Source organism: Syngnathus typhle, linkage group LG9 (assembly GCF_033458585.1).
Source record: "Syngnathus typhle isolate RoL2023-S1 ecotype Sweden linkage group LG9, RoL_Styp_1.0, whole genome shotgun sequence".
NCBI classification, from domain to species: Eukaryota; Metazoa; Chordata; class Actinopteri; order Syngnathiformes; family Syngnathidae; genus Syngnathus; species Syngnathus typhle.
This window is the reverse complement of record NC_083746.1, coordinates 14,298,396-14,311,622: the sequence shown is the minus strand read 5'-3', so window position 1 is coordinate 14,311,622 and position 13,227 is coordinate 14,298,396. Positions and strand designations below refer to the sequence as shown.

Sequence of the window (13,227 nt, the reverse complement as noted above, 5' to 3'; positions counted from 1 at the left end):
CGCCTCCTTAAACACAGGCCGGCGGAACGACGGGGAGGACCGGCCGCCTCCTTAAACACAGGCCGGTGGAACGTTTGGCAGAATCTCGTGGAGGATGCAAACGAGCGCCGACCTCCGGGGACGCGCGCATTTATCAGACCCAAAACCCATGCGGTGCCCGGGCGCGCGGGCCAAGGGGTTGCGGCGCACCCGCGCCGCGGCCCTCCGCGCGTCCGGCCCGGCCTCCCTTGGTGACCCTAGATAACTTCCAGCCGATCGCCGGCCCTCCGCGGCGGCGACGTCTCATTCGAATGTCTGCCCTATCAACTTTCGATGGTACTTTCTGCGCTACCATGGTGACAACGGGTAACGGGGAATCAGGGTTCGATTCGGGAGAGGGAGCCTGAGAAACGGCTACCACATCCAAGGAAGGCAGCAGGCGCGCAAATTACCCACTCCCGACACGGGTAGGTAGTGACGAAAAATAACAATACAGGACTCTTTCGAGGCCCTGTAATTGGAATGAGCACAGTCCAAACCTTTGGGCGAAAACCCATTGGAAGGCAAGTCTGGTGCCAGCAGCCGCGGTAATTCCAGCTCCAATAGCGTATCTTAAAGTTGCTGCAGTTAAAAAGCTCTTAGTTGGACCTCGGGACGCGAGCTGACGGTCCGCCGCGAGGCGTGCATCCGTCTGTCCCATCCCCTGCCTCTCGGTCCGCCCCCGGGATGCCCTTAACTGGGTGTCCCGCCCGGGGCCCAAAGCGTTTACTTTGAAAAAATTAGAGTGTTCAAAGCAGGCCAGCGCCGGCTTGCATACCGCAGCTAGGAATGATGGAATAGGACCCCGGTTCTATTTTGTGGGTTTTCCCTCCTGAACTGGGGCCATGATTGAGAGGGACGGCCGAGGGCATTCGTATTGCGGCGCTAGAGGTGAAATTCTTGGACCGGCGCAAGACGGGCCAGGGCGAAAGCATTTGCCAAGAATGTTTTCATTAATCAAGAACGAAAGTCGGAGGTTCGAAGACGATCAGATACCGTCGTAGTTCTGACCATAAACGATGCCGACCCGCGATCCGGCTGCGTTATTTCCATGACCCGCCGGGCAGCGCCCGGGAAACCACCAAGTCTTTGGGTTCCGGGGGGAGTATGGTTGCAAAGCTGAAACTTAAAGGAATTGACGGAAGGGCACCACCAGGAGTGGAGCCTGCGGCTTAATTTGACTCAACACGGGAAACCTCACCCGGCCCGGACACGGACAGGATTGACAGATTGACAGCTCTTTCTCGATTCCGTGGGCGGTGGTGCATGGCCGTTCTTAGTTGGTGGAGCGGTTTGTCTGGTTAATTCCGATAACGAACGATACTCCGACATGCTAAATAGTTACGCGGCCCTCGAGCGGTCGGCGGGCAACTTCTTAGAGGGACAAGTGGCGTTCAGCCACACGAGATTGAGCAATAACAGGTCTGTGATGCCCTTAGATGTCCGGGGCTGCACGCGCGCCACATTGAGCGGACCAGTGTGTGCCACATCCCCTGCGCCGAGAGGCGTGGGTAACCATATGAACCCCGCTCGTGATAGGGACTGGGGACTGCAATTATTTCCCACCAACGAGGAATTCCCAGTAAGCGCGGGTCATAAGCCCGCATTGATTAAGTCCCTGCCCTTTGTACACACCGCCCGTCGCTACTACCGATTGGATGGCTTAGTGAGGTCCTCGGATGGGCCCTGCCGGGGCCGGTCACGGAGCCGGCGGCTGCGTCGAGAATTCGATCAAACTTGACTATCTAGACCAGGGGTGGGCAAACTACGGCCCGCGGGCCACATCCGGCCCACGGGACCGTTTAATCTGGCCCGCCAACCCTGAACAAATTGTATTATTAAACTTTTTTTATGGGTCATTTTGCCTGCAATGACTGCGTTTCCCCAGTAGATGGGGAAGCGCTCGCCTGCGCATTTACTACCGGAAGCCGTGTCAGAAAGCTCGGTGCACACTCACAAGTGCGTGTACGTACTCAGTAGTACGGACATGGCGCACTCGCGCTCTATTTGTATCAGTGCCGAATTTAGAGCGTGGGCTGTGACGACAGCATTCTTGTACCGTTTTTTTCCGTGTATAGTGCGCAATATTTTACTAATTTATTGTCCTAAAATCTGGGGTGCGTATTATACATGGGTACAAAGAAAAAAAAAATTATTATTTTTTTTTTTTATTTTATTATTATTATTTTTTTTAAATAAAGTCATGGTACAACAAAACCAACAACAGGACTGACCGACAAAGTCGTGGAACAAAAAGACAGGGTGACATTACCAAAGACAGGAACAGAATGACAGTAACACATGCAATGATCCAACGGTGAGCGAGGGGCAGACAGGACTTAAATACAAAACACGTTACATCGATTGAGGTGACACAGGAAGAGCGGGGTGACACGAACAGAAACTATGGCAACCTAGACACATAGCAAAACTGGGGACGAGACATGACAAATCTCCCCCGAAATAAAACTCACCTTTCTTCTTGTTTGTTGTCAATCGCGCATCGCATTCAGCCATCCTGCCCAACACACTTAGTAAAATTCATAATTGACGACACATCGTTTGATGCGATGGTGCAATCCTCGATGGTGTGTTATTGTCAAATATTGTTTGTTTTTTAATCTCCATCGCGGACCGGACAGATGCGCAGAACGGTTGCGCAAGACACGTCAGCTATATAAAGAGCGAGAGTTCAGTTCTCCACCTATTAGTTTCAATTCACAGTTTAATTAGCAGTTTCAATCAGCAAATAACAAAATGCGTATTACAGGTAATATTTTATTTCACAACACTTTGCCTTGTTCCTTTCGTCTCTGCTGTTCATTTCAAACACGCTCCATACGACCGCAATGCTCTTGTATCAGACGCTCGCTCGATCACCTGCTAGTTTGCCGTCTGTCACAATGTACCCTACACAAATCCGAAACATTTGTTGCGGCTCCGAGTCACGACGAGGGGCAAGTTTTGGTTTCCAAGGGTGTTTTTATTCCTCTTCAACGTCTCTCCCATACAGAGCCGCCGTGTGCGCACGGAGCGCGGTGGTGCGTTTAGGGGCAGTCGGAGAAATCAACGCCAACAAAAAAAATGACATCCAGCCTAGTTAAGACCATACCAAAGACTTTAAAAATGGGACCCATTGCCTCCCTGCGTGTGTGACGATCTTTGGGACTTAAAAAAAAATAAAATAAAAATTTTTTTTAAAAAAATTCATAAAAATTGGGTGCGTATTATACATGGGTACAAGCTTTTTTCCAGCATCAGCATGCCATTGTTAGGGGTGCGTACTATACATGGGGGCGCACTATACACGGAAAAAAACGGTAATTCGCGCGCTGAGCTTTCAGATGCAGTTTTGCGCTAAAGCCACCCACAAACCTTCCCCTGGAATCCTTCCATTAAAATGAGTCGCCCAAGGAAAAGCAAGGTGGACACAGTGCCGAGTGTTTAAAAGAGAGTGGCCAATTTGGCTCGACGTACGCGATGTGACGTTCAGCTACATGAACGTCAACATCAACCCGTCACAGATCGAGGTAAACGGACCAACACCTCGGATCTCTCCTAAGAATTGCCACAACAAATTTTACTCCAGACTATGACGCACTCGCAAAAAAGGGAGACAAACAACACTGTTCCCACTGAAAATGAACGGGAGGCGTTTTGAATATGATTTGTACACATAGCAGGGATTGAAACTAGCGACCATTCTCATTTTCAAACAATGCAGGATGCTCAAGGACATTGATGCACCACCTGTTTGCGACTACTCTTAACCTACAAAGTTCTTAGGGCTTACTTTAAGGAAGTGTTTTCCGTTTCCTCACCTCTGTTACCAGGTGTTTGCGAGTTAAAACTCTGCTCTGATTTTCAGATACCCCTCACCGTGTTGCCGTTTCGATTACTTTATTTGGGTGTATGCTTTCACCGATTCTTCAAGATGATATATTTGGTCAGACTGTTTGCCGTTTGATGTGATCTCATAAGATAAACATCTTTCATTAATCTGACCTGCAGGCACTGAAGTGATGGAGACTGTTATTCATAATAACAGTGTCGTATTTTATGAGAATCACTGATAGCAGTTTTTTAGTGAAATCTTTTTTTTTTTTAATGCTGTTAATAAATGCATTTGTTTTCAAAAAACATGTTTGAAATATCCATGCTTTACTACCTACTAAAGGCCAAAATCTTTTATGCAATGACCTTTACAGGTCGCTTATATTACTTCACACAAACACTACGTCCATCTGCTCCTGGTTCGGCCCTCCGGTCCAAATTTAGAACCCAGTTCGGCCCGCGAGTCAAAAAGTTTGCCCACCCCTGATCTAGACTCTAGCGTGCGCGCGTAAGAGGCTCGTCCGGGGATGAGGCAGCATCCTCGGGCAGCAGGCGGGAGGAGGAAGCCTTCCCTTAGGTCGCCACAAGGCGACCGCCACAAGGCGACCGCCACCGGCCCCAAGCGCCAGCCCCGACCGCCACCCCCCGACCGCCACAAGGCGACCGCCACCGGCCCCAAGCGCCAGCCCCGACCGCCACCCCCCGACCGCCACAAGGCGACCGCCACCGGCCCCAAGCGCCAGCCCCGACCGCCACCCCCCGACCGCCACCGGCCGACCGCCCCCGGCCGACTTCCATGCGTGACGCGGCTAAGCATTTTTAACCGATTATGGAGCTTTTTTTGGGACCTCCAGCTGGAGCTCCAGGGCCGTTCCGCCTAAATTTTTACGCCCGATTAGGCTTCCAGGGCCGCGGCTAAATATTTTTAACCGATTATGGAGCTTTTTTGGGACTTCCAGGTGGAGCTCCAGGGCCGTTCCGCCTAGCTTTTTACGCCCAATTAGGCTTCCAGGGACGCGGCTAAGCATTTTTAACCGATTATGGAGCTTTTTGAGGACCTCCAGGTGGAGCTCCAGGGCCGTTCCGCCTAACCTTTTACGCCCGATTGGGCTTCCAGGGCCGGGGCTAAGCATTTTTAACCGATTATGGAGCTTTTTGCGGACCTCCAGGTGGAGCTCCAGGGCCGTTCCGCCTAACTTTTTACGCCCGACTGGGCTTCCAGGGACGCGGCCAAGCATTTTTAACAGGTTATGGAGCTTTTTGAGGACCTCCAGGTGGAGCTCCAAGGCCGTTCCGCCTAACTTTTTACGCCCGATTGGGCTTCCAGGGCCGCGGCTAAGCAATTTTAACAGGTTATGGAGCTTGTTGAGGACTTCCAGGTGGAGCTCCAGGGCCGTTCCGCCTAACGTTTTACGCCCGATTGGGCTTCCAGGGACGTGGCTAAGCATTTTTAACAGGTTATGGAGCTTTTTGAGGACTTCCAGGTGGAGCTCCAGGGCCGTTCCGCCTAGCTTTTTACGCCCAATTAGGCTTCCAGGGACGCGGCTAAGCATTTTTAACCGATTATGGAGCTTTTTGAGGACCTCCAGGTGGAGCTCCAGGGCCGTTCCGCCTAACCTTTTACGCCCGATTGGGCTTCCAGGGCTGCGGCTAAGCATTTTTAACCGATTATGGAGCTTTTTGCGGACCTCCACATGGAGCTCCAGGGCCGTTCCGCCTAACATTTTAGGCGCGATTGGGCTTACAGGTACTTCTAAGAAATTCCAAGTTATGACTGATTACTGAGTTGATTTATTACCCTGGAACTATATGTTAAAAATATAAGTTTTTTTTTACATTGAAACATCTGGTTGTGGGGCCTGTGGGCGCGCGCCCCTACTGGAAAGATTCCTGGCTACGGCTCTGATTTGATCGATGGATTTAAGGATTTGGAGTGACACAAATGGTTTGATAATATTGTTGTTTATGTGATAGTTATTTAAAATATAGTTTATATATCGTTGTATGGGCCTGTGGAATAATTTGAACTGCAGCGCGGCACATGGCATTGTTTACAAAGGACGATCGATAAAAGACGAGAAATTTGATCGACGGATTTAATGATTTGGAGTGACACAAATGGTTTGATAATATTGTTATGTGATAGTTATTTAAAATATACAGTGCCTTGCGAAAGTATCCGGCCCCCTTGAACCTTTCAACATTTTGCCACATTTCAGGCTTCAAACATAAAGATATAAAATTGTAATTTTTTGTCAAGAATCAACAACAAGTGGGACACAATCATGAAGTGAAACGAAATTTAGGGTGTCCCCCGCCTACTGCCCGATGACGGCTGGGATAGGCTCCAGCACACCTGCGACCCCCATGGGGACTAAGCGGTTCAGAAAATGGATGGATAATTTTAACTTTTTTAACAAATGAAAAACTGAAAAGTGGGGCGTGCAATATTATTCAGCCCCTTTACTTTCAGTGCAGCAAACTCACTCCAGAAGTTCAGTGAGGATCTTTGAATGATCCAATGTTGTCCTAAATGACTGATGATGATAAATAGAATGGACCTGTGTGTAATCAAGTCTCCCGAGTATAAATGCACCTGCTCTTTGATAGTTTGGTTTTATGAGCTCCTAAGCTTGAAAAAGATGATGATTTGCTTCAACATGTTTCCCATTTCGGCAAGTGATGTGTTAATAGTGCATAAAAAGAAATTGTGATGAATAGTGACAATGTACAAGCTGAAAGAAACCAACCAACCAACCAACCAACAAACCAACAAATAACAAACAAACATAACCTGAGGCTTTTATAACACTGTGTAGGGGTCCACATAAAAGATGGAATATATTTACATGGGATCTTACCTCTGTGTTTCAGAATTTCAGCCATGTACTTATTTTCTCCAAACTGTTGGTCCAGCTTGAATTTGATCCAACACCCATTCGAGTCCCTTTGCTGACACAGCATACTCGAAATAGTGAACTGATCTACCATTTCATGAAAAAGGCTATCTCTGCAAGCCATACTGCAATTTTTTTTAAAAGGGCCAGATTCAAAGCCAAGGCATTCGATGCAATTTCTGAAAAAAAAATGAAAATAAAAATGAATATGGTCCATCTAATTCAGTAACATCAAAATTGCTCAATGATTAAACTACTTACAATTTTATTTGGCAAGCATCAGGGCAACCAAGACATGTCTGGCAATGTGGACGTTGGTATCCGTTTTTACAGTCACAACGGTTACACTTGCAATTCCCTCTGCCATAGCAAATGGTATTATTAGGGGTACGACACCCCTCTTCTGATATTGTGCATTGACATGCTGAGCCATCAAAGCCTGGGTGGCATTCACATTTGCCGCAGTTGCACTTACCATTTCCTGTCAGTTGCAACGAACAGAAAGAAAATGGACTGTATCATACACTTAATTGTTTGAAAAGGATATTTGAAAACAAAACGGTAACATAAGTAATAGTGGTCAGGTAAATGCAACTTATCAGCGATTCCCAAGATCCTAAAAGGATTTGCACGTTTTCCACATTCAAATCTCTACCTGTCAAAGCTAAAACACCGTGCGCAATCTTTATTGTTATTATATAGCTGTTGGTCTGTTTGAATGTACACTCCATTATAACTAGCACCACCCAATGGAAATTAATACAATTAAGATTTTTTTTTAAATACAGTGCCTTGCGAAAGTATCCGGCCCCCCCGTGAACCTTTCAACATTTCTCCACATTTCAGGCTTTAAACAAAGATATAAAATTGTAATTTTTTTGTCAAGAATCAACAAGTGCGACACAATCGTGAAGTGGAACAAAATTGATTGGTTGATTTAAACTTTTTTAACAAATAAAAAACTGAAAAGTGGGGCGTGCAATATTATTCGGCCCCTTTGATTGATTGATTGATTGATTGAATATTTATTGATCCCCAGGGGTGGGGAAATTCAGGCCCCAGCAGTATTCATACCACAGAGTGGGTATACAAAAGACGCACAAATGGCATGAGCGCAACTCAACAGGCTCTCATAAGGCTGCCACACAACGGCGCCACAAAGAAAGCCAGAAAGTGCTCAAGATAAAAGCCATCAAAGCAAAACAAAGATAAAAGACAAAGGAAAAAAAGTAACTGTGGCCAACCAGCACCCCTCAATACAAGAGAACACCCCAAAACACACTAAATAGCCTCCACGGGGTCCATAGACAGGTGTAGGGGCAGTCCAGTTCAACGGTTTACTTTCAGTGCAACAAACTCACTCACCCCTTGAACCTTTCAACATTTCGCCACATTTCAGGCTACAAACATAAAGATATGCAATTTTATTTTTTTTGTCAAGAATCAACAAATGGGACACAATCGTGAAGTGGAACGAAATTGATTGGATAATTTAAACTTCTTTAACAAATAAAAAACTGAAAACTGGAGCGTGCAATATTATTCGCCCCCTTTACTTTCAGTGCAGCAAACTCACTCCAGAAGTTAGGTGAGGATCTTTGAATGAGCCAATGTTGTCCTAAATGACTGATGATGATAAATAGAATGCTCCTGTGTGTAATCAAGTCTCCATAAGCACCTGTTCTTTGATAGCGCAGAGAGAACCATGAAGACAAAGGAACACACCAGGCAGGTCCGAGATACTGTTTTGGAGAAGTTTAAAGCCGGATTTGGATACAAAAAGATTTCCCAAGCTTTAAACATCTCAAGGAGCACTGTGCAAGCCATTATATTGAAATGGAAGGAGTATCAGACCACTGCAAATCTACCAAGACCCGGCCGTCCCTCCAAACTTCCATCTCAAACAAGGAGAAGACTGATAAGAGATGCAGTCAAGAGGCCCATGATCACTCTGGATGAACTGCAGATAACTACAGCTGAGGTGGGAGAGTCTGTCCATAGGACAACAATCAGTCGTGCACTGCACAAATCTGGCCTTTATGGAAGAGTGGCAAGAAGAAAGCCATTTCTCAAAGATATCCATAAAATGTCTCGTTTAAATTTGCCACAAGCCACCTGGGAGACACACCAAACATGTGAAAGAAGGTGCTCTGGTCAGATGAAACCAAAATCGAACACAACACAGCTCATCACCTTGAACACACCATCCCCACTGTCAAACATGGTGGTGGCAGCATCATGGTTTGGGCCTGCTTTTCTTCAGCAGGGACAGGGAAGATGGCTAAAATTGATGGGAAGATGGATGGAGCCAAATACAGGACCATTCTAGAAAAAAACCTGTTGGAGTCTGAAAAAGACCTGAGACTGGGACGGAGGTTTATCTTCCAACAGGACAATGATCCAAAACATAAAGCCAAATCTACAATGGAATGGTTCACAAATAGACGTATCCAGGTGTTAGAATGGCCAAGTCAAAGTCCAGACCTGAATCCAGTCGAGAATCTGTGGAAAGAGCTGAAGACTGCTGTTCACAAACGCTCTCCATCCAACCTCACTGAGCTCAAGCTGTTTTGCAAGGAAGAATGGGCAATAATTCCAGTCTTTCGATGTGCAAAACTGATAGAGACATACCCCAAGCGACTTGCAGCTGTAATTGCAGCAAAAGGTGGCGCTACAAAGTATAAGCGCAAGGGGGCCGAATAATATTGCACGCCCCACTTTTCAGTTTTTTATTTTATTAAAAAAAGTTTAAATTACCCAATAAATTTTGTTCCACTTCACAATTGTGTCCCACTTGTTGATTCTTGACAAAAAATTTAACTTTTATATCTTCATGTTTGAAGCCTGAAATGTCGCGAAATGTTGAAAGGTTCAAGGGGGCCGAATACTCTCGCAAGGCACTGTGTGTGTGTGTGTGTGTATGTATATATATGTGTGTGTGTGTGTGTACCAGTGACGTGCGGTGAGGTCTCTTTTCAAAGCTGTTTTGTTCATCTTAAGAAACACGACGTTACAGACAGATGACAAAAAACACTAGATATTCAATACATCAGCTTAACTACGGAAATTAGTTAATATAGCCAAAGTGTTTGAACACTTAAACAGCGACATAAAGACAGAGAGCAGTTCTAACTGCCCTAGCCTGTCAACATAGGCAGCCGTGTGATTACGCAATCCTCAGAGGAGGTGAGACAGGAAGTTGGCTCCTCTGAGCGAATCGTCTTCGGTTTTAAAATAACTATAAAAATTCAGCGGTTTGGGTTCAAAATGATACAAAACTATTGAAATTAAAAGGAAAATTACTTTATAATAAAAACAATTATTTGTTTTTTCCCTTTTCATGATGGCAGGGGAGGTGCGAGGAGGGGAATCGGGTGTGGCAATATTCCTCATTATAAGTGGGTGTTTTTCAAGGCATTACTTATTTCATTATTTCTCCAAAAATTATGGAAAAAATAGAAAATGAAAACTGCTTTCATTTTCCTGATAAAAAAACAAACAAACTGACCTTGTTAGTGAAAAGTGGACCATCACGATTGGATGATCTCTTTAATCAAATTAGATTTTTCATCTGTTGGCCTGACTTGTTTTTTTTTGACTGACAGACAGATTGAAATTTACTGACATACTGACCATTACAGTTTTGTTTGCTTTATAATGACGTGCCAACAGATGTACAGTAATCCCTCGCTACATCGCAGTGTGTTTATTGCTGTTTCACTACATCGCGGATTTTTTTCCAAATCAAAAACAATTTAAAAGTCAAAATAAAACTTCTAATTTGAGGAATTATTGCACGAAACCTGTCCACACGCCCGCAGAAGGCAAGGAGTGCCTACACATGTCAGGAAGCAAAGGCAGGGCAACCAAGTGCAGCACAATCCTTTATTGCCAAAGGGGAAATGGAACGCCGGACCTGCGGTCGGGCTGGCGTGGCAGAGCACAGCGCGTAGGAGTAGTCGGAGGCAGGCAGGCAGTCGAAGGACGAGCACGTTGTCAGGACCGGCGGCGAGCTGAAGCGTGGTCGAAGGGCGAGCAAGTTGTCAGGACAGGCGGCGAGCAGAAGCGTGGTCGAAGGGCGAGCAAGTTGTCAGGACAGGCGGCGAGCAGAAGCGTGGTCGAAGATCACGGAAGCAGGTGGCTACAAAGATCGGTCCGGGGAAAAAAGGCAGGAGTATCACAGGCAGGGTAAGCAGACGAACTGACAACAACTGGCAGAACACAGAGAGGTTAAGTAGGGGACCTAACGAGCTGTAGCAGGTGCTGGCAATTCACTGAGTAGGGCTTGGCTGGAAGTCAGGTGACGCGGAGGCGTGACAACACAATTGCAGTGCGTACACTTGTACCTTTTTATAAAAAATTGTTATGATAATAAGAGTTCTAAAAACATATTTAGTGTTGTACCTTGTTATAGAAAATTTGTTATAATAATAAAAAAGTTCTAAAAACATATTTACAGTATGTACACTTGTACCTTGATATAAAAGAATATAATAATAAAAGTTGTTCTATAAACATATTTACAGTATGAGTTAAAAGTCTCCATGTTATTTATGTTATTCAGCCATGCTTTGATTTGAGGTAGGGTGATTTATTATAAAGGCCGTTTTCAGGCGATACCACTTCCTGTTTTACGTTCGTGTACATGTGTCGGTTACAGTGGTACAGGAGTCATTGACGATGTAAGTGGGTCTCCTAACAAGAGAAATGAACGATCACACGTGTCTAACCTTTAGGACAATGTAGTATTGCTCCGAATGTTCATTTACATTCCTTTAGAGGTCCGTTTTCTCGTGTTAGCACGATCGCGAATTAGCATCTTTCCCCAAACTTGTTACCCTGCCCAGTATTTCTTGTTAACATGTAACACGCACACACGTATAATATTTGTATTTTCAATATTTATACAAAATCTTCTGCATGCTATTTATACTATTAGTGTATTGTTTACATGTTTGAAACCATTATTTAATGTTCTAATAATAAAATATGCACTTAAATGGTTTCACGATGACGTCATGATGGCGCCGCGGATGGCTGCCACGGTGAGTCGCCCTCTACTACTTTGTCTTATTTTGTGTGTTTTCTGTGTCCTCTGCTGTCCATCCCAGATCACTTTTACCAGAGAAGAATTGTTAAACATAGGACAGTCTTCTCCTGGTATTTATTTTCTCTCCAGTTTTCTCTGATCCAGACTGTTTGACGGAGATTTTAGCCGGAGCCGCGGTGCTCTACAAGCTAGCACGTTGAAGACGACGTGGCAAACGCGCCGCAGCCCTCGTCAAGCTGAGGCAGAGAGGGTTCCGTTCTGCCCTACCATCAATTCATCTGGCGAATGTCCGCTCCCTGGCGAACAAGATGGACGAACTGCTGCTTCTCACTTCAAGGAACACGGACTTCAGCAGATCCGCCGCGCTGTGCTTTATTGAAATTGTGGCTTGACTGATTCTCCCCCCCCACCACGCCATGGAGCTAGCTGGGTTTCGGCTAATACGTGCAGACCGCAGCGCGGAGCTCACCGGAAAATCAAAGGGAGGTGGTCTATGTTTCTATATTAATGAACGTTGGCGTACTGATGTAACGGTGTTGAAAGAGTCTTGCAAAGGTTTCCTAGAAACACTTCATAAACTGCCGGCCGTTCGATTCACCACGGGAGTTCTCCTCGATAGTCATGGCGGCTGTTTACATTCCACCACACGCACGTGCGAGTGAAGCCACGCAGACCAGATGACAGACATGGAGAAACTTCAACCAAACTCACTAATCATTGTTCTGGATGATTTTAACAGGGCGAACCTCGCACACAAACTCCCCAAACAGACAGCACGTAACGTGTCCCACTAGAGAGGCACAGACACTGGACCACTGCTACACCGTAATAAAGAATGCATACCACCATGTGGCTCGTGCAGCTTTAGGACTCTCGAACCACTGTCTAGTTCATCTGATCCTGGCCTACAGGCAGAAATTAAAAACTTCTAAGCCTGTGGTGAGGACTGTGAGGAAGTGGACAATAGAGTCAAAGTAGGGCCTCCAAGCCTGCTTTGACTGCACCGATTGGGGAGTTTTTGAAGCTGCAACTTCAGACCTGCATGAACTCACTGACACTGTCACATCATATATCAGTTTTGTGAGGATCTGTGTGTGCAGACTAAGACCTTCTGCACATATAACGACAAACCTTGGTTTACACCAAATCTCAGGAGGTTGCGCAAAGTCAAGGAGGAGGCTTACAGGAGTGGCGACCGGGACCTGTTCAAGCAAACCAGAAACACACTGAACCTAGAGGTCAAGAAAGCCGGGAGGTGTTACGGGGAGAGCCTGGAGTGACACCGCTCTGCCAATCCTGATCCCTCAACAGTGTGGAAAGGTCTGCAGAGCATCACGGGCTTCAAGTAACCAACCTGTGTCCTGTGGAGAGCCCAAGGCTTGCAAACCAGCTAAACAGGTTTTACTGCACGTTTGATCAGCCCTGCCA

At 46.0% G+C, this 13,227-nt stretch overlaps 2 protein-coding genes across 10 annotated transcripts in view; one reads left to right on the top strand and one right to left on the bottom strand.

The window, feature by feature from the left end:
- itgb2 (integrin, beta 2) overlaps positions 1-13,227 on the bottom strand; it is a 159,069-nt gene that overhangs the window by 20,740 nt on the left and 125,102 nt on the right. For 7 of the 9 annotated variants that reach the window (XM_061287626.1, XM_061287627.1, XM_061287628.1 and 4 more), the window contains 2 exons: positions 7,011-7,230; positions 6,714-6,928 (listed from right to left, as the gene is read on the bottom strand). The exons of 1 other annotated variant lie outside the window; for it this stretch is intronic. In XM_061287626.1, coding sequence (XP_061143610.1) covers positions 6,714-6,928; positions 7,011-7,230 — 435 coding nt within the window. Of the gene's footprint in view, positions 1-6,713; positions 6,929-7,010; positions 7,231-10,258; positions 10,891-13,227 lie in introns of those variants that run through there. One more of the 9 variants, XM_061287632.1, reaches the window with a different exon arrangement.
- The window catches only part of LOC133160076 (uncharacterized), a 171,727-nt gene continuing 169,643 nt past the window's right edge, over positions 11,144-13,227 (top strand). The window contains exon 1 of the mRNA XM_061287649.1: positions 11,144-13,197. The gene's annotated coding sequence lies outside the window, so the exon portion shown is untranslated. The remainder of the gene's footprint in view (positions 13,198-13,227) is intronic.